At 36.7% G+C, this 26,143-nt stretch overlaps 4 protein-coding genes across 18 annotated transcripts in view; 2 read left to right on the forward strand and 2 right to left on the reverse strand.

Annotated features, from left to right (window-relative positions):
• LOC107272928 (fasciclin-1) overlaps window positions 1-10,371 on the forward strand; it is a 149,084-nt gene extending 138,713 nt beyond the window's left edge. For 5 of the 11 annotated variants that reach the window (XM_015750651.2, XM_025090286.1, XM_025090296.1 and 2 more), the window contains 5 exons: window positions 2,610-2,833; window positions 4,126-4,288; window positions 4,809-4,956; window positions 5,202-5,246; window positions 7,455-10,371. In XM_015750651.2, coding sequence (XP_015606137.1) covers window positions 2,610-2,833; window positions 4,126-4,288; window positions 4,809-4,956; window positions 5,202-5,246; window positions 7,455-7,645 — 771 coding nt within the window. In that variant the 3' untranslated portion in view covers window positions 7,646-10,371. The remainder of the gene's footprint in view (window positions 1-2,609; window positions 2,834-4,125; window positions 4,289-4,808; window positions 4,957-5,201; window positions 5,247-7,454) is intronic. The other 6 variants (XM_015750659.2, XM_015750668.2, XM_015750677.2 and 3 more) reach the window with 2 other exon arrangements.
• A 2,000-nt stretch (window positions 10,372-12,371) lies between these two features.
• Window positions 12,372-15,325, reverse strand: LOC112495130. Of its 2 annotated transcripts, XM_025090283.1 has the most exons (8): window positions 15,184-15,325; window positions 14,844-15,101; window positions 14,569-14,741; window positions 14,289-14,503; window positions 14,017-14,214; window positions 13,565-13,914; window positions 12,934-13,488; window positions 12,372-12,880 (listed from the first exon to the last, which is right to left on the reverse strand). In XM_025090283.1, exons 2-8 carry the CDS (start codon window positions 15,096-15,098, stop codon window positions 12,389-12,391), a joined length of 2,238 nt encoding a protein of 745 aa, XP_024946051.1. In that variant the 5' UTR covers window positions 15,099-15,101; window positions 15,184-15,325; the 3' UTR covers window positions 12,372-12,388. The 2 variants fall into 2 exon arrangements, with proteins under 2 accessions (XP_024946051.1, XP_024946048.1); XM_025090280.1 differs by having other exon boundaries at window positions 14,844-15,325.
• Window positions 15,326-15,410: 85 nt separating this feature from the next.
• Window positions 15,411-22,289, forward strand: LOC107273067 (PHD finger protein 14). Of its 4 annotated transcripts, none has more exons than XM_015750871.2 (15): window positions 15,411-15,548; window positions 15,625-15,784; window positions 17,198-17,359; window positions 17,455-17,700; window positions 17,766-17,977; window positions 18,058-18,212; window positions 18,294-18,568; window positions 18,654-19,109; window positions 19,170-19,458; window positions 19,537-19,768; window positions 19,846-20,033; window positions 20,255-20,393; window positions 20,467-20,744; window positions 20,869-20,977; window positions 21,455-22,289. In XM_015750871.2, exons 2-15 carry the CDS (start codon window positions 15,742-15,744, stop codon window positions 21,473-21,475), a joined length of 2,805 nt encoding a protein of 934 aa, XP_015606357.1. In that variant the 5' UTR covers window positions 15,411-15,548; window positions 15,625-15,741; the 3' UTR covers window positions 21,476-22,289. The 4 variants fall into 4 exon arrangements, with proteins under 4 accessions (XP_015606357.1, XP_015606365.1, XP_024946038.1 ...); XM_015750888.2 differs by lacking the exon at window positions 15,411-15,548 and adding an exon at window positions 16,647-16,856 and having other exon boundaries at window positions 15,659-15,784; XM_015750879.2 differs by having other exon boundaries at window positions 15,533-15,784; window positions 19,176-19,458.
• A 202-nt stretch (window positions 22,290-22,491) lies between these two features.
• LOC107273039 (PH and SEC7 domain-containing protein 1) overlaps window positions 22,492-26,143 on the reverse strand; it is a 32,853-nt gene continuing 29,201 nt past the window's right edge. The window contains exon 14 of the mRNA XM_015750849.2: window positions 22,492-23,912. Within this exon, the coding sequence (XP_015606335.1) occupies window positions 23,891-23,912 (22 nt within the window). The 3' untranslated portion in view covers window positions 22,492-23,890. The remainder of the gene's footprint in view (window positions 23,913-26,143) is intronic.

Here is a 26,143-nt window from a genome sequence, read left to right on the forward strand (position 1 = left end):
AACGCGACTAACAGAAAATATATGCTCGACGGCAAATTCTGCAAATTTACTACCGGTAACAGTTATACCTCGATAAAGCTAATAAATTCGCCCGAGTCTCAAATGAATTCGAACAGGTTTATTCGGCTTGCAACAATGTTTGTGGATTTTCCTCTACATACTGTACCGCCACCCAGTGGGATTTATGGTTGAACGTGAACTCGCTTCAGCAAATTCGTCGCAAAAATTGTACCTGACTTGGGCGCGTGAATTTGACCAGTGCTTCGCATGCACATACCGTCAAATATAGACCGAGAGAGAATATTTTGAAAATCGAAAGTTTATCAGATTTCTACCCTGGAGTTTTAATAAATATTGATACATATTTTTTAGGATATAGAGACAACGTTGTAATTTCCATTGGATTTTTAGCCGTTCACTTCATCCGTTGCTACAGTCCAATGTAACACTGCTTTGACAATGTAAAAAAAGTTCATTGAATTTCATTCCAAATATTTACGATACATTCGTATGCGTATAACTATATTTACTATATGCGTTAACTGATATGTACGTCATTACCAATAACAACAAAGTCAATAGCAACTATAGTATTTTCTCGTGTGATCCGTTCATAGGAATTTCGCTGATAATACATACCCTTGTGTACTCGCGTTTCGTAGCAAGCAGTAATTAGGAAAGCGATATTAGCTAACACGAATGTGGCTTTCAGAATTCATAGATATAATAATTAATTGATTAATAAAATATTTATACAAAGAATCTTAGTGTCTTATGCATTCGGAATCCTAAAAAAAGGGACATATGTATGTGTAAATGCCAATAGTCAGTATAAAAGATAGATGCTCGTGAATTTGTTTTCCAGCGCCGAATAAGTAAGACGCGACCTTATGGTCGAAGAAGTCATGCCTCAAGATAGACTAGTTTACCCCGTTATTTCCCTTGGGCATTTGTCTTTGAAATTTGAAAATATTTTTTCCTCTTTTATTTTAAAGCGCACCAGTGCATCGTGCACTCGCCACTGACGACTAAGAAATTTGCATTAAAGTGTGACGTGGAGGTTTGATATCTTGAAAAAATTACGTATGGCACCGATGCGTTTGATTGGTTTAAACAACCGCTATGTTATTGACGAGCATTGCCAATGCACGTAGTAATTAGAAGCAGCATCATGTGCCGATGCATTCAACGAACAAGGCTATCTAACGGGATATTGAAATGCAATTTGCAATATGAGAGATTTCACGTAATTACGCGCATCAGCCACGCCGTACTCACCAACCTTGGTAACACGTAGGCGGATAAATACATCTATGCATATAGACAGAATGCAAGTCTCTGCACTTCTCCGGGAGTGGTCCGTGTGACGCACGTATATTATGTATATACATATATGTCCTTTTAATTGAATCGATTATTCCAGAATTTTATTCCGGTATTCGAGGTCGTCGCATAAAAGAGAGCAAAACAGTGCACAGCGAATAGGAGAAAATTGGCGAGTTGAATCCGAGTAAAATTCATCCGGAAAAAGTCATCCGGTTAATTTATTCGCGCACGTGTCACCCGGTACCGGCGCCGTGTCTGCGCGAAACCAAGCAGGAAGTAAAAGAACGGCGGAAAGTCGTGAGTCCTCCCGGTGGCACTTTAGAGCAGTTTTATAAGGGAAGCTACCGTGGAGTGGCTGAATTTGCATTGAGCGAGAAGCATCGCGCGAAGCTATGCTAATTTATCGTAGCGATATGTTTTATGCCACTTTGTGCTTCATAATACGCGGGAAGCTAATTCATTCCGTCCCGCACGACATAGACGGGTAAGAGAACTTTGACTCGGAGTCGAAACGAATCGGATGACGAATAAATTTTGGCTTTTCGAGTAAACGAAAAATATAAACGTAGCATATACAACATATACAGTAAGTAGGATAGAGTGGCGGGTGTTAGAGTTGCATATACATGCAACGATGTGAAAGTGGTATCTATAGGTATAGTATGGCCTCGGAAAAGCAAAAGGCCGGAAGTGGCTGAGTGCATAGGGAGAAATTCATGAGGAGGATCAGAAAGAGATAGCTACGGGAAAGCCGCGTGGATCGACTGTGCGAAGTGGCAGTGATTTGCAATCTAAATCATTCGCGAGTAAAAATTTGAATAGCCCGGCCAAGCATCAATTCACGTTGGAGATCCGGGATATCAATTTTCATGCGCTTTTCCTGAAACTTACCTATCTCCTCTGTGCAGAGTTTCCGAAGACATACGTTCCTTTCCTTCGAACCTTGCGTATACCTATATATGTATTATACTGTACTGTACGTACGGGGTATATACAATATGCAGCTATAGACATAGTTCGCATTAGATCAGCCACTTTGACACACTCTCGAACTCTCAGTATCTTACACTTATGCTTCAGCGGAAAAATGGCAGAGACTATACCGCCATTGCCATTTTCATCTGAACACGCTTCGCGAAAGTTTCGCCCCAGCATACGAGTCCCTGGTTCCACTGTGAATCTTCATTTCCTAGATTTCGCTCTAGGTCATGTCCTTCGTTGAGGCATCACGACCCCTCATGAACTGTGGGGTCGAATACGCGACGAGCTTTTGATAACGTTAGCTGTTCCAGGTACCCACGCTTACCGAGAGAAAGAATCTCTACTTCAATGTGGTGAATGGACCAAATGAAAACAATACATTAACCGTCGAGGGAGGCGGAGTAAACGCTACGGTTATCACTCCTGATATAGCTGCTACCAATGGCTACATCCACATCATCAATCGCGTTCTTGGTGTACCTTATACCACAATCTTGGATAAGCTCAGGATCGATCCTATGCTCAAGTGAGTATCTACGAGTATGCACTTATGAAATGTTAAGTCGCTCGTAAGTTGGAGTATCTCTCTTTTTTTTTTCAAAGGTAACTTTCTCCTTATTCCTAATCCCTTGGCCGCGTTTCAAACCAAGTTCGCCTCTTATCCGTAATGCCGGTAAACTCTTATCCGCTTCATGTCGGTTACCTTACGCGCGACTACGTTTTTAATTTGAATTTAATTAAAATAACGCAACAAATTCTCATTTCAATTACCGTGAAGGTTCTCGTAAAAACTATAACCAAGACTTACCGGAAATTGCTTACCGTTTCCCCGGGGGACTTCGGGACGAGCTATTAATTCCGTTTTTAAATGCTTCCGCGAGTACTTTCTGCCTCCCAGTCGAATTTTCTTGGGCCTCCGGGTGCCGGCATAGAACAGAAACTGAACGAAAAAAAAAACAGAACAGGGTAGCGAGTTGTCGTATGAACATATTCAATTTTGAATTCATGTGGTAAATCAGCCACTCGACTTCTCTTAGCGAGTGACTTCGTGAGCAGTATGCTTCTGAGGATGGATTAGGGATAATAAAAAGTTATAATTAATAATTTGGGATTTAAGTAACAAACTGGAGCTCCAAATCAAGGGAGTACACTCTTTAAACTTCAAAGGGCCTGTGAAATAAAGTTTGAAAGAGGCGAAATTTAAAAAATTTAACAGTCTCTTTTTGCTCATTTATACCTCTTAGTACCATATCCTACATCGTCTAATCCTTTAATAAAACTCGACCAGATATTCTTTTTCCATGTATTTCGAGCATAGCAATGGGTGCACATATTGGATAAGGGTTAAGAAATATTATATCAAGGAAATTTCAAATAACAATACAAATCCAACATCCAGAGTATCGTAGCTCGTGTGAATGTCAAATTGTTTAATTTAATGGTGCATTAAATCGGATATTAACTTTGATATCAGTTTCATTAAGCTAATGCCCGAGAGCCATGTGGCATCCCCAAGTAGTATCTATTGGAAAGCTATGCGTCACGGACGGATACGGTGACAGAGGATGGACGACTCAAATCGTGGTTTAGGTGTTAGCTTTAATGCCATTAGCCCCTTTATAGGATCGTCATGCTCGTATCGTAACTCGATGCACTGGATGGATGGTGACGTCAGTATTCAATCACCTACCATACCCTAGGTACAATCGATTTCAAACAAGCCAAGCAAATTCGTATATGTTCAAAATCGATATAGAAATTTCGTGACGGATATAAACAACTTCAGGCTAATGGATTTTCCTGTTATCAATCTTACAGCTCGACATACTTCCTGGGACAACGACGCGACTTCAATGAGCAACTCAGCGACACGACAAAACGCTTCACCTACTTCGTGCCTCGCGATTACGCCTGGAAGAACGCAGAGATCAGCTATCCGTCTGCCTACAAGAAACTCTTCATGCCCGACTTCAGCTATCACGTATGTCGCATTTGCAGCAGGTTTTCTTTATGCTTCTTTTCTTTGGTCCTTTATTGTATAACATTTTGAATACCGTAAAACGGGATACTTTTACGTTTTCCGTATTTTCTAAAAGTTTACGGCCTCCTCCGACCCTTTCTTCTTCTTGTCTATTCATTTCTTTTCTCTTCTATCTCCTTCATTCGAGCATCTAAAACTTGGATGTCCCACGGGACCGGTAACGACGTTTGCGATTTTCTCAAGAACTTTCCCGTCACGTATGCCCATCGCGAAATCAAACTTTGCCAACCTGTGTGCCAAATATGATCATGTAGTGTCGTTCGCTCCCCTTTTTCTCTCAACGATAAAATAAGTATCTTTCGGGAATAACTGTATGACTTTCATTTGTAAATAACAATTATATTCGCCAAAATGCCAAAAGTCAGCCGATCTTCACTGAGCTGCTTTAGAAACTCACTTTGTTCGTGTAATATTATATTTAATAATATTATATTATATTCGGCAAATTTATCCATTGCAGGCCAAGCAGATCCTAGAAAGACATCTGGTTGTGTCAGATCGGGCTTATACAATGGCCAAGCTCAAAGAGATGAGATACAACAATGAGACCATTGAACTGACCACAGTAAGGGACAAGCTGAGAATCCGAGTTAGGGAAACTGGATCAAGTAAGTATTATTTTGAAACACGACGTGGTTCGGCTTCATAAAATAAACGGAAACGAAAAATTGCTCCCTCAAGTTCGATAAAATTAAATTTGCATGTGGAATCAATGAGTTGAATAAGAGTGTACTCGCCTATGCTCGCATCCTAGAATAACATTGATTATCCTATAAAGTCTATCTTTCCATTCATCCATTCATCTGGCTATCCACCTATCTATCTACTGCTGTACATTATATCGATTTCCCAGACGAGAAGATTGACGAAAACGCTATTCGTCCGCAAACCGAGGGTGGTGAGTTTCCATTCAGAAGTCTCTTTCTCTCTCAGGTCTCACACTGTACTAAACTCGATAAGAGACACGTGCTTGAGAATCCATAATTGCAACGCGATGGCTATCGATGCAACAGTATTTATTGTATGCAATTCAATGCAACAGAGCACGTACTTTTCTATGTGTACGCACCCCTCGTCGTTTCTACACAGGTTGTAAAGACACATCTCACTGGCAATAGGCATCTCCTGTGCCTTTCCGAAGGAATTTTATTCCTGCATCACGATCGGAGAAACTCTCGCGTTTAAGCAGTACGTCTATCCATCCTCTTACACTGTGTATATCAGTAATAATAAAAATTGATCCGATCGTGAAACCGGATATCGCACAATTCTTCGACACCCAAGCGATATAATGCATCAGCGTCGTTTTCCTATCAAGTTCGAGGAACGATCGAAGGGAGACAATTGGATGTCTGATATCGAGAGCAGACTTTCTGTAACAAGTGTAACGACTAGACTAGACACGGTCGAACAAATTGCGTAAAAGTCGTCGAGCCAAGTAAATAATTGGGTAGCTCAAAAGATTCTACTTATACCTTCTCCCTTTGTGTCTCTCCCAATCTCCCTTATTCTCCCTTATTCTCCCTTAGCCTCTTTCAGCCTCATTATTACCACCCCCGTCGTCCCTTTGTCCAGCTACCGTGACAAATACCGCTAATTAGCCGAGAACTAATTTATTCGCGTGGAAGTTACATCGGCTTTAACCCAGGGGACCGCCTTGTGATTCAATCTTGCTACGATGTCATTTTATTTTCATAGAGCGACCCATTCATGGACTGTGGACACACGTGACGCTTGCGATTCATTGTGAAAAGATGTGAAATTGTGGTCGCGTTACGGTGCGACTGTACGAATTAATTTGAAATTCCTAACAAATGTGGGAGAGCTACGGGCAACGGTAGTACAAAAGAATTAATAGAATCGTAAACAACGAAATTTTTTAAGACTACCTGTCAGAGTACGAATAGATATACATATGTGTCTATCATGTGATAGGCTACAGGCTGTTGGATACTGGAATTGCATTAGTTAATTGTTTATTTAACTTTATAATGTCTAGCCCTCCTTTTCGTGGCTTAGAACGAATTATTATAGTCCTTGAAACTAAATAATACTCCGCATAGCCTGTATTATTGTGAAAATTGCTAACTTCGTATGCGAAATGTCCAGAGCGAATTAAATTGATTCGTGCTCCATGCCGGTAACTTTTACGGAATGACGTTCCGACTGAAAATAACACCTTTTTTTGTGCTCCTTCTGCTGCAGCATCAGCTCTATAGGTACGGGCTGCAAGAGTGAGAGAATTTATTATGCACCTTTCGACCGCCATTTAAATGCAAATTTCTTGATTACTCCCTGCGCTAATTGCTACGTGCTTCATTTCGCGCGGAACATGTCTAACGCATTGTCCTCAGTCCTGGTGAATTCCTATTCAGAAAAATTGGACTCTGGTTAAGTGTGTTGAGTGTCTCAATTCTCTATTTACGAGTTGGGTAGGAAAATTCAGAACGTCTCCATTATTGCTATTGGCATCGCACGTGCTTCGTACCGTTCAGCGCGCATGCGCAACTGGTTAAATGTCGAAGTTCGTTGGCGAAAAAATTGCTGGGTAAAACTGGCACGGGGCACTTGTGCCACTTAATGACTTCGACAAAGTTTAACAAAGCGGAGATAAATATTCAAAAGGCGTTCCTGACATTGGGTCTTCCGTTTTCCCTTCTTCCCTAGTCGTTTCTCTGTCTATGTATAGATATAGAGAATATGGAAGCTCAGTGTACCAGAATCCTTTGAAGGAGGAAGTCTTCCCGAGGACGCGAATGGGATAGTTTCTGTCATCCATTACTGATGCTTTTAAATAAGAATATCCTTAAAGCTTCTATACCAGTTCCCGCTTTTACGCCAATTGAATAAATTTTCTGGTTCGATTTACCTCATCGTGCCCAATTATTTAACTCTATTCCTACCGGGCTATGTTACTGACGTAGACTACCACGATTTGAAATTGACATTTTACATGGTAAAATTAAGCCTTAATTAATAAAAAAAAATTGAGGATACCTAAACAAAAAATGTGATTCAAAATGAAAACCTGGTAGGAATAGAATTAAAGACAAGAGTCTCGTTACACCGTAGACTAATGTTTTTGAATTTTTTAAAAATATTTCAGGCTACTTCATCGAGTGGGAACGAAAGAAAATTCACGTCTTCCGTCCCGACGTCGAGTGCACCAATGGCATCATCCACGTCATTGACGGCGTCTTTCTTTTGGATAGTGACGTCAGAGTAACCGGAGGCTCATCCATCGCTACCATCGTACCGCACCTCGTCATAATTTTCGTAGCCACGTGGCTGTTGTAAGCCGACCACGAATTTAGATACAGCTAAAATATCCTGAGGCTGATGACTATACGACCTTCTACTGATAATCAAATCATCGATTCAGGAACCACTTCCATGCACTATTAAAGCCTTTCGGCTGCTTGATTAAGGATTCATTAATAAGGAGAGAATATAATTTGGCTCTCACGTTGAATTGTCATTACTAAGTAATGGCATAGGTACTATGATAAATTCATATTACATACTAGTGGAATTATGGTTTCCGTCCATTGACTCGTTTATATTGACAGGAACCAAAAAAAAAATCATTAAGCAATTCCAGAAAGACGTGCAAGCCAAAATATAAAGAGCAAGGAACATGAAATAAAAATAAGTTGCATACTAACATTCAGATGTTGGTTTTTTTTTCGATCGAGCAGCCCCAGGTGAGGATAGCCTATTATTTATTGATGGTCGTCCAAGGGACGATGCTACGGGTTAGACTTTATCGTACCAAATAATAAGTAACAAACGAGGCGAACAGAAGTTGAAAGAAGTTGCGAATGTAAAGGTTTACGACGAACTGTTTGTGAAGTATATTACTTAAGTTTCTGATTAAAAAATAAAATAAAGATTTAAAAAAAGGACCAGGCATCTACTACACGGCCGTTGTTGACCTACGTGCAATGCGTGGATTGCTCGGTTGGTAATAATGACCGCGATGAATAACTCGTGCGAACGAACAATCTGATCCATGGACGATCCTTAAACAATCTTGCAGGTTGAGCCTGCGAAATCTCAACCCGACCTAACCTAACACCAGAAAACTTTTCTAGCGACGATGTTTCTTGTTTTAGTTGGTAAAGCGATTAGATTGGCTTTCGAAATCCGTATGGCTCATATTCGATCTGGAATCCACACGCTCTGTATAAATGTACTCTCTAATTACCGAAAACGACCTACTACTGCCAGAAGTACTCGAGTCGCAAGAACTAGCGCACGCGTAGCACAGTCGAAGGGCATATCATAATCGAATGCAGGAAAAACCATCCTCGCGTACAGATCAGCGTTCGTTAATTATATTGATCCAGCGAGAAAATTTTTATCGATCATTCTCATACTAGGAAAATCCGGTTATAAAAGTAAAATTAGGTACCGATTACAAAACTAATTATCAATGTTAATTAAGAACCTGCGAAATCTTTTGAATGAGCTTTCCGGACAAGTTCGCCCGATCCTAATTCTCTTCCCGATTTTCTATCACCCCCCGGGATGAACCTGGAATGAATCTGTTCCCAATATCCCTCGGGGAATCGAAAAGTGATCTTTATCACAATAATGCACGTGGACGACGAAGCGTCTCTGTCTTGAAGTACCCGATGCAGTTTATCAAAAACGTACTAACGAATAAGATCTAGATTTTAGAACGCGTGTTACGTCCAAATATCCGTGGAGCTCGACCAACGATATGATAGGTTATGATCCAAAGTAAAAGAGATGAAAAGAAAATGATGAAACTCTTATACACGTTACATAGGAAACTGCCGAACGCTGTAAACGAAATTGTCACAGGGCGTTTGGCTGATCGTTCATTTTCACAGGAGACATAAAAAGAAAAGAATGAAAAACTAATAAACGATATTACGTGTTGATATCAGTCTATACATATAATATATGATACACAGAGATATATTGAAGGGGAGAAGTGTACTGGGGAAAAGCAGAGAGCGTACAAGAGGAAGAAGAGAGTACTATCAAACGATATCTTACTTGTTGTTGGGATGATAACTATTAATGATTATATACATAAACTCTAATTAACACTGTTTGTTCGTTAGATCAATGAAATAGTAGAGCTCTATCTCTCTGTATAGATGTGTCTTAATGTTCAGCTTGTCATATACGAATCGAATCACGTTCATCTGATTTAAAAGGGATAAAAAAAACAAATTGAAGAACGCAGATAGCTGCAAATGACTCACGAGTCATCAGGCGCAGCTTTCGTATACGGATTCTATTAATCCTCCTCTCATTGAATAGAACTCATTAATATAATAGTATTACGATTCATCGTGGTCGATGATTTTTATGCCTCCCACCATCCGGGTAACTGGAACCACGCTCTTTTTCACTTTAATCGTATAAAATCGACTTTTGCAGAGCTTACAATCGCAAGAGACACCCCACGCGTCATTTTAGTTTCCTTCGTCACGGCACTCCTTTGCGTCCCGATTACTGAGATGGTTTTTCACGAATATTCATAAGTTTCTTCCCTTCCTCGTTCACTCTGTTTCAACAACCATAAAAGCAATCCTTATTTTGATCTTCGAGAATCCGAAAAATTTTCAACAATTGTTTCCTGACAGATAACAAAGATTTTTTGATCCTTCGATCTTATACCACGCTTTCCAAACTTTCAATCGACTGATATAGTAGCTTTTTTTTAATTCCATACATTTGCCGATCCTGCACGATTTGCCACGTACCATCGTCATTATTTGTACATTTTGTAGATATTACGGTATCGCTTACGGCGGGGCAGATTGTGGTTAATATTAAATACCTAATGTTTAAACGGTTACGAGCATTAGTTGATGTCAAATACTAAGGTTAACTAATTGAATCAAAGAAAACTCACGACCACCTCGAGATTTTTGATTTGTTGATTGGCTGATTCAACAACATTCCTAATCAATCAGAAATTTTTAATCTCAAGTTAGTCTCTTACGTATTAGGTAATTACGCAACGCTACGTATAGACACGACATACGCAGATAACGTAACACACGTGCGTGCATGAACACCTACATGAAGATTCACTTTTGTGAGATGCGTTTCCTACACTATATTAACTGAACTGAACGTGTTTTTACTAAAAACGCGTAGCTCGATCGCAAAGCCGAATATAAGAGTCATATTGTAGGAAAAATGAAAAAAAGAGATGAAAAAAAAAATAAAAAACATAAATATGGACACGAACGGACGTCATATGAATTACTATGATATCGCTAACTCTTAGGGTTTTATTACCGCAATATTCGAGTGATTTGTTTTTAATACACTTACCATTAATTAAATAATAGATTTACGACTATGACGCTAATTAAGAACGCTATGAGTATTGTGGGTCAGACCTCGATACTGTCAGGTTAAAATCGCAGTTTCCATTGTTACACCTGACTACTTGTTTTCTAAGATAATGATAAATGTTTGAAATAATAATGGCAATTACGTAAGGCTTCTCTCACAAAAATGATAAGCCGTCGTCGACAGTAAGATCGCCCTTGTGAAATTCCCTGTCACTTTCATCGAATTATCCATCCAACCAAAACGTTCGATTTTCTATGAAAAGCGCAACGGGATTCTCTGGCGACGACGCGGTTGGCGCATTTCCAACGCGCTTTAATACTCCCACGCGACAAAATACTCCGTGTGAAGGTGACGTCTTTTATTAAGAGGTGTGAATGGAAAGATATTAATTATATTTAATTGTAAGTTCGAGTCACTCGCGAGCGATAAGTGAAATAAGTATCATCGCGTGAACACCTCTGAAAATGATTATTAATATGACGCTTCTTGCATCGGATGGTCGATGCAAGATCTTTATTCCTGAAACGATGAGATTTATGTACTGTGCGTTGTTGTCTAATCATTTTCTGCTACGTGTTCTGTATACCGTCGCGTATGAGCCGGCCTCGTTTTCATGGGACTGCACACCAAGAATGCTTTCTATTACGATTACATTCAACCATCAAGAGTTTATGCGTTACTGCGCCTGGATGATAGATGTTGAATGATGATACAAGGCGAAAGAAGAAATATATGAGATGGTGCGAGAAAGAAAACTCGAAGACGACGTTCCCTGTTACGTGAAAATGCGGTCGGTCGCCCATCCCGCTACAGTCTCATTTAACAAATAAATCATTATCGGATAAGGCTAACAATAATCGACGTAATTCGATTTTAAATTCCGGACGAACGTAACGAATAAGCGATTTGATATTTTAAGAATTGGATACACTGACGAATTCATTCGAAATTACCCTAACTGACTATTAAGGATTATTTATTAGATATATTATAAATATATATAGATATATATATATATATATATAAATAAATATTATTGTAGGAAAATCAAATTTATGTACCACAGAGCTATTTGTATAAAAGGCATTTGTTTCAAATAACGATATTGATATCGCTCTATATTTAATTGCAATTGCAGCCGGTAACGTTAGGTATATATTTTAGATAATTAATGGTCAAAAAATTCTAGTTTTATTAGACATTAGCTTGTATAATTATATTCCTAAGGTTAAATTTAGGTTCACCAGCGTACACGCGCAAATGCGCGAGTATGTTTTTAATGAACGACAAAAACAGTTCTGTTAATTAATTTAATTACTCTTTGGTTCTTTCGTCGTTCACTCCCGTCGCCGTCGTGCTTTTCACGTCCGATTGTAAATCGTCTTTCAATGTTTGCGACAGCAGGCGGAGTATCATTCTAATGCGCTATAATGCCGCGAGAGGCTCTGCTGGCTATTAATAACGATCTAAAATAATGAATTAAATGGTGCCGCCCGTCTCGCAAAACTTGAAGCGTATCTTGCTGCTTCACGATACTCTGTAAACTTTCTCGCTTATGCTGTATGATTTTACGAAGAATAAAGAACACCTACGACACTATCGAAAATCAATACAAGTCTTTTCACTCTACCGAAATCAGCATCTATTCGGCGAATCCTATACAAGCTTTCCCACCCTGATGTTCTTAGTGCCTTATTTTAAATCGGTTTGTAAACTCCTAACACCTCCTAACACTTCCTGAAGACATTCTAAAGCCTCTAGACTTGGGTACATCCTTGTTTGACACATGGATCTTACACTACTGGTGAATATTTCTAGGCCTATCGTTCTAATAGCTCTTCTACAGGGTTCAGGAAATTTTCCATCGACGTAAAAAGCTACATTTTTTAATAGATCTTCTATGGAGTCATCGAGGGTCAATGTGTACACTCCACCGAGTGATATAAATTTACTGTAGAGGCGAGTGAGAAAAATGAAGTCACTCTGAAAGAGAACTCTTCCATCTGTGAGAGGTAAATGCATCACTTTGTTCCAGATAGTTAGCAAGTAGGAATTTGCTGGACCTTCCAGGAAAATAAATATCTCATTAATGGTATCAATTGTGTAACCAGTCAAGACAGCAGTAAAATCCATAGAATTGGAATCAGCTTCATTTTTATTCTTGAAATATTGCTCTGCCAGTCCCTATTAAAGTCAACTATTTGAATATGAATAGTACATTAGGAATCTTTTCTTACGTTCCACGTGGATTCTGAAGTTCCTGGCGAAACGTGACTGTTAAGAATTTCATGGTTATGATCCGAGACACCCTTGAGGATCTCCATGCTGAGAGTCCTGTTCTTCAGAATTAGAAATATTCTATTGAAAAATTCTCCTTTCTCAAATATCTCCCGCATGGCAGGTCGCAAGCTTCCTGCCAGGCGAACTCTGATCCTAATGGAAGTACTATGTAATGATAAAACATCCGGGGTTAACGAGGATTTGTTTCTAAATGTAGTAAAGATGTTGGAATTAATGGGTCTTGTTAAAGTATCGCAGGATAAAGACGGAAATCCTATACTGTTAAAGGTATTGGGATGAAACAAGCTGTTTGTAGCGCTGATCTCCCAGTAACCGTTTAGAAGATCAGAGAGATCAAATGTTGCCACACCCAATAAGACCTCGTGAGATTTTTGTAAATCTCTATAGGTTTCACGTGAATCAATCGGCTTTGAAATATCAGCATCTGATACCCGTGTACCGAAAATCGATGACTCTAATCGGGATCTTGAGTTATTAAATATTCCAAAAATCTGTAAATATTACATAACATTATACTAAGTATCTTCATTAATTTTTGCAAATTGATAGTATTTTGTTAAATCTTGCCTGAACAATAAGTACGTCATGGGAAAGGGCACTAATTAATTTCATGTAATCCAATTCCTCACATAAAAAAGAATTTATAAATCTCATAGAAATTTTTCGTTCTGGTTTGAAATACGGACTGACTATTTCTCGATCGAGAAAGTGTACTCTTGCCTGAACACCATAAAAGCCATCTTGTATTAATAAATCGTCTGGCAGGTTTAAGAGTTTCTCCACATTTATGGATAAAGGATTTAATCGTAATCTCATATCCATATCAGTCAAAAGGTCACTGCAGGATGAATAAATAATGATACGAGATGGACCAGATATTTCTGATGTATTGAGATATCGAATTATCGGAGTCATTTCTGTAAATTAAAAAAAAACAATTTTGGAGTTTTTCACTATGTAAATTGAAAATTAAAATAAACTGCTAAATTCAATTCTTGAAGAATCAATATCAAAATTACCAGAAAAAAAGTTTTGGGCTTCAAACGACAACTCGTGTACCATTGTTTTTGGCTTCTCCATTTTTTTTAATTTTAACTTCTTTTCTGTTTGGACATTCTTGACAGTATTTTTCGATTGCTCGGTCGGTATGATAGCAGGTTCCGGAACAAACAATGGTTTTCTAATCATCTTCCAGAATAAACGATGATGAATAGGATCTGTATAGAAGGTTCAATGTGTTCTTAGAACTTAGTAACATCTGACAAAACTTTCCATCAGTCGGTTCGTGTACCGGGTAGGGCTTTGATATGGATATTGATATTTGGAACTTCGTAGTTATAAATCCCATTATCCGTAGTATCTGGGAAATCGGGAAAGTCAGTCTTCTCGAAAATTGGAATTCCATTATCTTCGTCAAACGGATACAACTCTATAAACATATCTGCAGGATTTTTTTCTAAGGAGCTGTCGTCGATAAAGAAGTGTCGTGGCCTATCATTTTTTGCTCTGTAAAGTGATATTTTTCATATAAATGTAAAACTTTCGCTGAAGAAGTTTCAAAATGGACTAACTTTTCTGAAAATCTTTCTTTTCCAGCCGATACTTGAAAAGTAAGAGTATGATTAAAAAGCTTCCGCATTTGCATCTCATTTAAATTCGTCAAATGATATATCGAAAATACAACCCAAAGTTTGTCTTCAATTAACAAAGGTTTCAGAATGCATGTCATACCATTCATATAAATCTATAAACGTATATAATTTTAGTAGAAAGAAAGGAATACTTTTTTCAAGTGAAAATCTGCATCGAAAATATTTTATGTCATTGCGAAAATAAGAACTTAAACCTTCGCGGCATTGTCCCAACAGCAACAGTCAAGTGCAAATCTAAAACCAGGAACCAGTTCATATTCGATATGTATATCAGCCAAGATTTGTCCAACGCCAATGATATTTTTAACAGCATCGTGATCCACAACAAAACTTTTACGACTTTTTCGCTCCTTAGTATGAGCTTTCAACTTTTTATTCCGTTTTTCTGTGACATCGACTCTTGGCTCCAATCCGACGGAAAACGCGAAGGTTATAACAAACTGCGTCATTTTCTGGGTAAGAAAGTCGTCACAACTTTTCTTGCTAAAATCTAGTGCGTTACGTTTATACGCTCGCGAAACTTCTTCAATTTACTTGAAAACCGTTGAACGCAAGCGAATTTCATAACGACAAGAAATTTTCAAATTGTGTACTGATAAACAAGTGAGACAAATAAGCGATGAATGGGATTCGAACTACGTTCAGTTTATTTGTAACCTTCCTGTATTCCTGAAATAGAATAATTATTAAGGGGAATTGAGACTCTTGGCTATCATAAGGAGAAGTACAAAAAGTCTTCAAGAGGACATTGCCCTTTTGTAGTATTTGAGGCATGTTTTCAAATGACGCGCTCTGAGACCACTAGAAATTCAATATGGCAGGTTATACCTGCGCTGTATAGAAACGCGGCGTCGTCAGAGGAATAGTGTACATTGGTTAAGGAAGCCTCGTGCCCCTCTGTGAGGATAAACGATTATAACTTTAATTTACAAATTTATATTAATAAATTATAATAATGTCCATTTTGTTGAGTAGGATTTCTACGAACTTTTATAAACAACAATTACATATTTACTAGAAACCACGAGGTCTTTGGAAAATATTACTGAAGTTTCTTATTTCATTGCTCTAAAAAGGACTCGCGCTGCAGAAATGTCTCAGGACGACGACGTCGGATTTTTATTTAAAACAATGAGTGAGTATTGTAGACAATAAGCATAATGTAGTATTGAGTGTGGACATTATATATGTGGGAAATACTACGATGATCGTGTTTTACTTCATAACATAACATTTAATTAATATTGTAACTCTATATTGAATGCTGAAACTGTAATTATTGATGTTTTTATTTCGAAACTCTTTTTGAAATATTAAATATTTCGTATCGACTTTTTAAATGTTCAGTTTATACATTCCACGTGTTGAATTAGAATTCTTTGTTTCAAGTTTTTTTAACATGCTTTTGTATGCTCAGCTGTATCCTTCACATTTTGCATAACCCATATCATAACTCATTGATAAATATCGTTATTCGAAAAGTTTTTAGAAAGGCAAGTTTTTTACGCGTTCCTAGTAAATGAATATTGTATCTTTCTACTTATAATAGTCGTAACAAAGACCAGATAACTGGTACGTCAGGTTGCATGTAAATTACTAATAAACTCTACTAGTATTATCTCAGCAAACACAAAGTTACGATTTCCTACTCGTAAATATAGCAGTTCCGCAAATGAAATGCTTTATAACTATTACATCCTTAAATAGGAAATGTTAACATTGCGGAAATATATAACTGTTACTTTATGTTTGCCGGGATGATGTTTTATTCTAATAACCAATTATATATGTATAATTCTACCATTCTTGCACGTACTCCATTATAGATTCCATGACGCCAGCCCCATTAGCTTATTCGTTTTTATTAACATGATGATTTCCAATTGCCAATGATTTTCGACATTAATTTTTTGGCAATCAGTGCATGTAACTGAACAGTAGATCAACGTTTTTTTCATGTCTTTATGATAAAGTTAAATTTAAAACACATTTAAAAGCTTGACGTACACCCCGGCAACCAGCGTTATGTGCACAAGCGTGCAAGAGTGTCAAAGCGTTTGAGGGGTGTTGATTTCATGAGTAGTGGGAGATACTTGGATATTTGAGGGGTATTAATGCGTCAGATCCGTAATGGAGTAGAACAGACGCTTTCGTATCGCAAAACACTTTGGACAGGGGATATCACAGTGAAACGATGAGTAGTTCATGTAAGTGGTTTTTTCATGGCTCGTTCATAACCTGTTATTAAAAGCCGGGTATTTAACAATTTGAAAATAGAATAAATGCAAAAAAATGTTTGATATAATTATCTTTACTTGCAGAAATTTTGCGTACACCGATTGCGTGTTATATTATGTTCCTTTGTACATTATTTTGTATTGCTTCAGCAGTATATCTAATATGTCATTATGCAAAAATGAATTCATATTTATGAGAATATTTACACAACACCCATGTTAATTAATTTTGTTAATATACATTCAGTTTCATTGTTTATATGTATTTTTTAATTCATTCTATATATGAATAAAACCTATTTTTTTAACAGTTGAACGTGATCCCAAAAAGCGAAGGGTGAAGCCTGTGGCTCCAGCTCAACAATCTGTTTTGGACTTTGATTTTGAAAGCTCTGATGACAGTGACTTTAGGATTGAAGATCATTGTGAAGAGTCAGATGATGATTCTGTAGATTCTAATGATCCTGGAAAAGGTAAATATATTGGAAAATTTTCCAAAAGGTCAAATTTTCCAGTGACTCGGTCACATTTATTAAGTGTAATTCACCATTCACTGCTTTGATTGAAGATGGCGAGGAAGATGATTCTGAGGAATCAGATGATTCTTTGGAAGATCCATTGCTAGGTGGCAAAGGAAATAGTGGAATGACTGTAGGAGATGTGATAGATCAGGCAAGACAACAGGCATCGAAGGGTGGCCAATTAGATGAAAAGCTGACAAAAATGCTAATATGCTGTGGCTGCCTTGGTGACAGAAGTGATGATATTAATGAAATTGTGGAATGTGATGGCTGTGGTGTTACTGTTCATGAAGGTAATGCACCATAAAAAAAAGCTATCTCGTTTACAGTGAAAACTATTATTTAAATTACCATATAGGATGTTACGGAGTATCAGATGTGGAAAGTTTCTCAAGTACAGACTCTCTATGTCAGTCCGCTCCATGGTTCTGTGAAGCCTGTAGCGCTGGTGTAGATGATCCGTCTTGTGAGCTATGTCCAAACAAAGGTGGAATTTTCAAAGAAACTGATGTGGGTAAATGGGTTCACTTAGTATGTGCTCTCTATGTACCTGGAGTAGCTTTCGGAGAGGTTGGTCATAACTATATTCTTACTTAAATGTAATTCAGAAAATGGGTATGTCATTATGATGAGATAACGTCTAATTTTAGGTGGATCGTCTGGCCAGTGTAACCCTCTTTGAAATGGCATATAGTAAATGGGGTGCTAAGCAATGCTCTTTGTGTGAAGATGCAAGGTACGCACGCACTGGTGTGTGTATTGAATGCGATGCTGGAATGTGCCATACTTACTTTCATGTTACTTGGTAAGTTTCAATCAGTATGCGTGATCAGTACTATCGTAAACAAAATTAGTCAATAAATAAAATTTTCATTCTTCCCTGTAGTGCGCAAAGGGAAGGTCTTTTATCCGAGGCACACAGTGAGGAAGTGGATCAAGCTGATCCATTTTATGCACATTGTAAACTGCATTCGGATAAAACACTGGTACGCAGAAGAAGACGCAATTGGTTAGCATTACAATTTCGCGCACAGTACAGGCAAAAATTGCTCAAGCAACCCGACCATTTGGATACAGAAGAACAACGTAGAATTCAACGGAAACTTGCCAAGCATAGGCACAAGTATTTAGCGCACAAAGCATCAAGACCACCTCCTTGGGGTATTGTTTCCAAACATTAAATATCAATTCATTTTTGTCATATTGATTACAACCTGATACAGTTCAAAATACTTTTCTTGTATAGTACCAACACAGAAAATGCCTCGTTTACTAACAACGTCGGCCTCAGCTTGTCGACAATTGGCAAAGAAAGCAGAATTAATGGGCGTTGATACTGCTGCTCTAGAAGCTCAAGAGGCACAACTGGTAGCTCTGGTTGACGTCAGAAAAAAATGGCACATTCCCCCAGCATTCAGTGTTGAATTTATTGGCTATTATCTAGACAGAAATTTGCGTGTAGCCTCCATGAAAAGACGACTGCAAGAGCATCTTGACGTTAATTCACAACTCTTGAATGAACAGCAGAGACTTGACCGGAAATACGATGAAGTGATGAAAGATAATGAGGAGCAAATCAGGGTGAATGTTACTCTGAAAGAAAAAATTGAATTATATCATCAAGTACTTAGAGCGTCTGGTTATGTTAAACCTTTGCCACTGGTTGCGGATTTAGCCAAACCGAGAATACCAACTACTCTTGGTAAGTAAAGCGTTCGCCACTGCTATGACATTAGTATAAGCTGATCTTATTCTTGATTAGGTACAGGATTAGGAGTACCGACGGCAGCTGCATTGAAAATGGGTGTAGGATTTCCACTTCCTGTAGGTAAAGGTGGTGAAGGTATTCGCGAGGGTAGAGTATTGAGCAGCCAGGCTCACGATCAAAATCATAAAGGCGAACTGACATTACGACATCAATGTGGAATTTGTAGAGGAGCTACGAACCAGCATTTACTAGCTAAATGCGACACTTGTCATCTTCACTACCATCTATCTTGTCTCAGTCCACCTTTATCTCGTATGCCTAAGAAGACAAAGCTAATGGGCTGGTACATATTTTTGTTACAGAATGAGATACATATTTTTCTGAGGTCATTACTAAAATCATTATCATTACATTAATTTAGGCAATGTTCTGAATGCGATAAGGAATCATCCGGTTCGGAAGTAGAACATGTAGATACGTCAGCGCCACGCAAGTTGAGGCACTGTAAGGATGAAGCTAATTTAACGCCAACGCCACCACAAGAAGTCCAAATTCCTACAACACCTACCACACCTACCACTTCAAAGAATTCATCTACCAGTACTGGTAGTATAATTAACGTAACTGTTCCCGATACTCCTACCACGCCGAAGGTAATATTGATATACAGTGTTTAGGTTTGTTACTTAAGATTGTATATTCATAATTGAATTTTTATACGTGATTATAGTTAACTATTAAACCTATGGGTCTGCAACCACCAGAACCTGAACCAATGCAGTTGGATGAACCTGTGGTGAGTGAACTGTGTGTGAATAATATACCTATAACACCCAGAGAAGGTTCACCTCAGTATATGGTAGCTTCGGCTGATGGTACCGAATCTATTCCACAGAGAAGTGGTAAGAAACGACGAAGGTACGTGCATCCAATAATATTTGTAATATTAAGGAAGTTGAGGACCTATCATTTACAATGTAAATAAACTCCGATTTAAGAAAGAATATTTATCACAATTTTGTTATTTACAATTTTCGATCACATTTTGCTCGCATGGTAATGAGAGATCATAAAATCTCTTATTTATATATGTAGCAATACATAACGATCGTAATAATTAAATAATAATTATTTAACAGGGAAAAACATAAAAGATATACACCCGATCCTATTACTGGTGTGAAACAGAGAAAACGAAAACATAAGAGAAAGAGTTTTGATGTAGAGAATCCAGAAACTCAAGGCCAACCAGAAATTCATAGAAGAATAACTATAAAGGTGCGTTTATTAAACGTTAATATTTTCAGTTATCATTCATGTTCAAATAAATAATGTTTTTCTTTCACTACAGATTAAACCAATTCCTCGACCGGAAGGGGAAATGGCATCAGAATCAAGTCCTCAAATGTTTGTGGCTACAAGTACCAGTACTGAAATTTCTCCACCACCACCTACACCAAAGCTTCCGCCACCTCTGCTTCCTCCACCTGTTCCAAGTGAGCCAGCTATTCCTAGCAGTAGTACTAACCCTAGGTTATCTTCGGGTAATGGAAAGAAAGGCAAGGAAACTGAACTTCTCACACAATGCAACGTTTGCGATACTCCTGGAACTATTCAGAATCTAGTTAGGTCAGTATCAATCAAATTTTAACCTGTTACAGTTTAGATACTGCCATTGAATTTCGACGAGCCAATAATATTTTAAGAAATTAATGTTTTCTATTATACAACGATATCCTTGATTTGTTTCTAGGTGCGACGAATGTAAGAAATGTTACCATTTTACCTGTTTGGATCCTCCTGTTAAGAAGTCCCCAAAAAGAAGAGGGTACTCTTGGCACTGTGCAGACTGTGATCCCAGTGTAAGTGGTGACTTTTTTACTGCTACATAATCAGTGATACTTTTAGGCATAGGAACGCCGAAAAATTACTTACTGTAAAAGAAAAAACAAATCAATAATAATCATTTTACACATTATTAAAAAAAATCTTCTCTCAATTGGCATTTGTTGCCTTCTTTTCGTATGGTCACTTCTCTTTTTAGTCCTTCTTCATAATTTTTTCTCTTTTTCTTATTCTATTCTTTTGTTTCTTTTATCTTTTTCGTTCAAACGTAATTAATTGGATTTACAGCCAATGAAAAATGAAATTCGCAGGAATTCTCTCTGCCAATAATTATGACTGGTGGAGTTATAATGCTTTACTTATACGTCACACTCGGATCATATTCTTCTTTGAGAAGCTGCTCTTCCCGTAACCTAAAACTGTCACTGCTGATAAGTGTCCAAAGTTAAAAAATTAACAATGACGTAACATTGTGAACATTTGTTTCTTTTCAGGCTTCAGAATCTGAGAATTAATTCCGTCAATTTTAAGTGTGCAACGACAGTTCTGCATTCAATATCAGTGAGATATTGAATGCCAACATTTTTTTGTCTTTTTTTGTAACATATACAAAGAAATGGAGGAAATTGATCCCTCTCAATGAGAACGTGAATACATAAGATTCGTACTGTAATTTCACTGGTTTATATAAAATCTAATGTATTATTGCAAGGTATTATCCGAATAACTTGTCAAAGTGAAATTTCGATACTGGTCTTCTGTATTGTTCGTATATATATTTTTGTTTTATACCGTAGACGTACGATACGTTACGATACGATAGCTGATAACACACTGTTTACTATTCGCTATCTACGTGCTAATTATAATTATACGTTAGTGAGCGGGTGTAGAAATGTAGATATAAAACAAAATTACCGTAAACAATCTAGATCCACGAATAAAGTTTACATACATTTCCAGACGAGCTCACTAAGAATGATATAACTACAATTTTACGCACATAGCGAATAGTATTTTCACATATTGTGCTGTATGTGATTCATGTGTTTTGCGTATTAAAAAAATGCACCCTTAGATCATGCTCACACGTATGTCTCTGATCAATGAGGGACTTGTACATTTTATTTAGACGTATTATTAAAGGATGTTTATGATTTGCGAGAAGAACAGCGTAATTACACGGACCATTTAGTCGCTTAGTTTTAGGAATTACGACGTAAAGACAAAAACCAGATCTAATAAGAAATTCAAAGTGGCATTTTTGGAATTTTCGGTTTATTGTAATTAACAAAATGCAATTAAAACGTGTTTTAATTTACGAAATGATGTCACTTTGGAAATTCTCAATATTTATTTCCTAGTGAGAAAAAAAAATTCCTTCGACGTTTATTATATGTGCAAGAGTTATATATTAAAATTAAGAAGCAATTTCTTCAGGTAAGTACAATTCTTAATCCAAACTTTCTCCTCGTCATATACTTGGGAATAATTTCCAAAGATAACGAATTTCAGCGAATAAAAAATAATAAACAATTACGATTCATGTTTTATTTCATTAAATATAAATTCATATTTACAAAAGGATGTGTATGGTATAGTAGGTAGTATACATAGTCCCTATATTCAAAAGCTATTATTTTCCCTCCTAGACTCGATTATTTCACATTGTCAAAACAAAAGAGAATGAATAATCTTTATAGGCTCGTGAAGCTGTGTACATCGAGTGTAATGAAATTGCGAAACAAGGATACTTAAATGAGTTACGTAAAATTACACTTGAATCAAATTGAAATATAAAAGAAGGGTACGTCAACGCTATACCAGTAATAACGAGTATAAAAGTATTCGTAGCTTAAACGCATACAAAAAGTCATGTAAACATTACAAAAGACTGCTAGATCCATTTAATAAAATCACCAGTCCATCAGGAAGTAGGATCGTGTAAACTTAAATGTGAAGTATGAAAAATAAAGAAAATAGAATAGAAAAGAAAGAAGAAAAACAGGGATCAATGTAAATACACGTATTTAAATGCAATTCTTTGGCATTTATACATTATATACGGATTAGAAAGATCTAAGTGGCGAATAATTTTTGTACAGAGGCAAAGTTTAATCAGTAATTAGTAACCTTAAATATACATTTATATAAGTACGCCAACGGGGTGTACCGTAATTGTACTCTTCGTGTATTAGGAAAACGGGCTCCACACAAAACTGTTCCATCGTGATGTGTGCTACTAACTACCTATTTGTAGGAGCCCTCCTACAACAATATTCGCATAGAATAGAATTTTTAATAACCCGATTAATTGTATTTAATACGCAACATAGCAGGCATGGCGACAACGAACGTTAAATTACTCTTTGGAGAACGAAAGTCGTTCCGTTCGTCACGAACGAGACGAACTTTTATTATTTCGTTTTTTTTCTTCTAATAATTCTTACAGCAACGCGTTATTATTATAAACAATCGTTTTCATGCCATTACACGAGCGAAATCATCACGCCTTTGTCAATCTCATTGAAATACCTCGGGATTACTTTTCAGCCATTCCAATTACTATGTTCAATTTTTCTATAACGTGTATCGTAAGTACGGAATTCTTTCTAACCTATTGCAGTTGGATATTTTTCATAATATTCAACCTCTTTAATCTCCTTTAATCCTTTACAATTATAATCAAACAGACAATAATCACCGTGACATGTGGCTGTTATTACGCTTACATCCTGAAAGAGGACTGTAACAACCTATATAATATTTTCTCTCTTTTTTTTACTTATATTTCTTATATTTTTGTCCTATACAGGTAAAAGGACAAATCGACAAGTATTCTTATGTAATGTATGGCTGCTGCAATGAACGAGTAAAGTTGAAATCCATATATGTTGTGTCGTAAGGTGAACAGCTCCTAGAAGTCCCATTCAGGTCGTTGCCACGTCATCCCTGTCGCATGCAACAGATTAATATTTTCTATTACTCGACTACGTAAACAAGCAATATCTTGCGCAATCCGTCACGCATATAAATATTACAGTATTTCCCTTCAGTATCACATGCTATATGCTGTATTTACATTGCATACTGCCCCAATTCGACATATCGTATGAGTTTATATAACGTACGCAAGACTTGATATCACATTTTTCATTACTGATTATTAATAGTCTTATATGTATAATAGGCATATGTGCAAAGCTGTGTATATACTCCCTTGTCGATGTGAAATTTTCACGTATATTATATTCGTGCTCAGTGTACATTATAACGTGCGATATAAACTCATGCGAGAAATCCACACATTGTTGCCGGTACTTTTATTTATTCTTAAGTCGTGTGATATGTTTTCATTTGCGACCAATGTATACTTCCCAATACCTATAACAAGTCTTTGGGACTTTTCAGGGTTTTTCGTTGTTCATACTCAAAAATACTCTTCTTCCATAATCGTATATCAGTGAATACAAGATGAAAGTGAGATTGAATATACTGACGACGTGTTTCTGAATCCAGGTGCATAGTGCAGTCTTGATTCGATGAATTGTTCATTACTTAATGACTTATATAAATGTATTATAAATGTGTATTTATAAATTTATCATAATTTTAATACTATTTGTAAGACTCGTATAGCAACAGTCTTGCTATTATCCTTTTGATACCATGCACATGCTACTACGTGATAAATCTGTTAATAGTTAAATCTAAATACATGCAACTTTACCGCAAAATACTTTCATATGTTATAACTTTTTTTCTTGGAAACCACTAAAGAACAATGTATCTCTGAAATTTCGGGTTTACATATATGTAAAAACGTTTGAGCTAGATTTCTTTTGGAGACTGTTTATTTTTATTGCCATTAGCTTCATACGATTTGTATAATAATTGTTATATTATCCACATATATTACAGTTTTATATACAAAGGATCTCGCTATACACTATGTTTAGATCATAATAATTTAATTCCTTTCGAGTGTGTACAAAGAGAGTAATAAATAGGAGATTCGAAGGGATGGATTTTGGGTTGATGGGTTAAGTTTAAGAACCCTAGCTACAATATTAATAAAGGAAAATGGTTAAAGAAATAAATTAATATATTTATAAAAACAGGATAGTGGTAGATTTACAGGAATTATGTTTGACACACTATTTAGGACTAATCCATCGATAAGGCGTATACAGAAACAAAATAAAAAATTAAAGCAATATCCATGGTTCTACAAAAAAAAACAGCCTTCAATTCATAATACAGAAAGTTAACTGAATACCTAATATGTAATCGATACAATTATTAAAAAAAAAAAGCATAAGATCTTTATACTTTTGATTTTTGTTCTATTTGTCCTCACAGAAAGAAGTTCGAATATTCGCTCATTATTAATTATAAACCTGAAAAGGGATCGTTATGCTATTGAAAGTAGGATGTCCTTGTTATGTGATCGATAACAATTTCGTTATTCCTTTTAAACCATCATCATTTACAAGTCATCGTATGCAAAATTGTATGCCGGTAGTAACTTCAGTTATTCATGCATACTGTTTAAATAATATACGTATTGAAACTGACAACGCAATCTTATATGGAGAGAATCTCGATTTCTAATACCTAAAACTATAATTTCATGAAAATCATTATTCGCTTGCGTAGGATGTCTTATAAATATAATTCAGGTATTGTGTGACATGGAATCATGATCGATGAAGTAAGATTCAATTCCTTACGTTTGAAGACTGTCAAGTATCTTAGATGTTGGATCACATCACTTGGACACTCTACTTGTGAACATACGTACATATTAGACTACGTGATTCTGCTTACAAAGGAGACAATGATTTCTTCTTCTTTTTTATATGTAAACCGCTAACGTTCTACATGTACATAATACTGCAACAAAGTTAAACAATGATTATAAAATGCTAACTACCCAAATTTCGTTTTAAACTGTACTCTTTATAATTTAATATTAACTCTCTCATGGTCAACTTACGTTCCTCGAATTTTTGAGGACTAATTTCTAGGTGGAAATACAGGGAACTTTGTAAATTTTTTTCTGAGAATGTCCCCCGCTTCCTACAGCTATACTGAGTCTTCAAACTATATTTAACACCCCATGTTGAATTAAATTTTTGATCACGATAAATATAGGCAATGAAAATATTCCAATAGAAAAA

This window comes from Cephus cinctus, unplaced genomic scaffold (assembly GCF_000341935.2).
Source record: "Cephus cinctus unplaced genomic scaffold, Ccin1 Ccin1_scaffold0087, whole genome shotgun sequence".
Taxonomy (NCBI): Eukaryota; Metazoa; Arthropoda; class Insecta; order Hymenoptera; family Cephidae; genus Cephus; species Cephus cinctus.

Bases quoted from the DNA above. Each gene is read 5' to 3' on its own strand.
- LOC112495130 (XM_025090283.1), bottom strand. From the start codon at position 15,098: ATGACGCAGTTTGTTATAACCTTCGCGTTTTCCGTCGGATTGGAGCCA. The intron at 14,742-14,843 runs GTTTAAGTTCTT...ATACGTTTATAG, and splicing joins GTTGGGACAATGCCGCGAAG to ATTTATATGAATGGTATGAC. The intron at 14,215-14,288 runs GTACACGAACCG...CCTTCTATACAG, and splicing joins CCATATCAAAGCCCTACCCG to ATCCTATTCATCATCGTTTA.
- LOC107273067 (XM_015750871.2), top strand. From the start codon at position 15,742: ATGTCTCAGGACGACGACGTCGGATTTTTATTTAAAACAATGA. The intron at 17,701-17,765 runs GTAATGCACCAT...ATTACCATATAG, and splicing joins TGGTGTTACTGTTCATGAAG to GATGTTACGGAGTATCAGAT. The intron at 18,213-18,293 runs GTAAGTTTCAAT...TCTTCCCTGTAG, and splicing joins ACTTACTTTCATGTTACTTG to TGCGCAAAGGGAAGGTCTTT.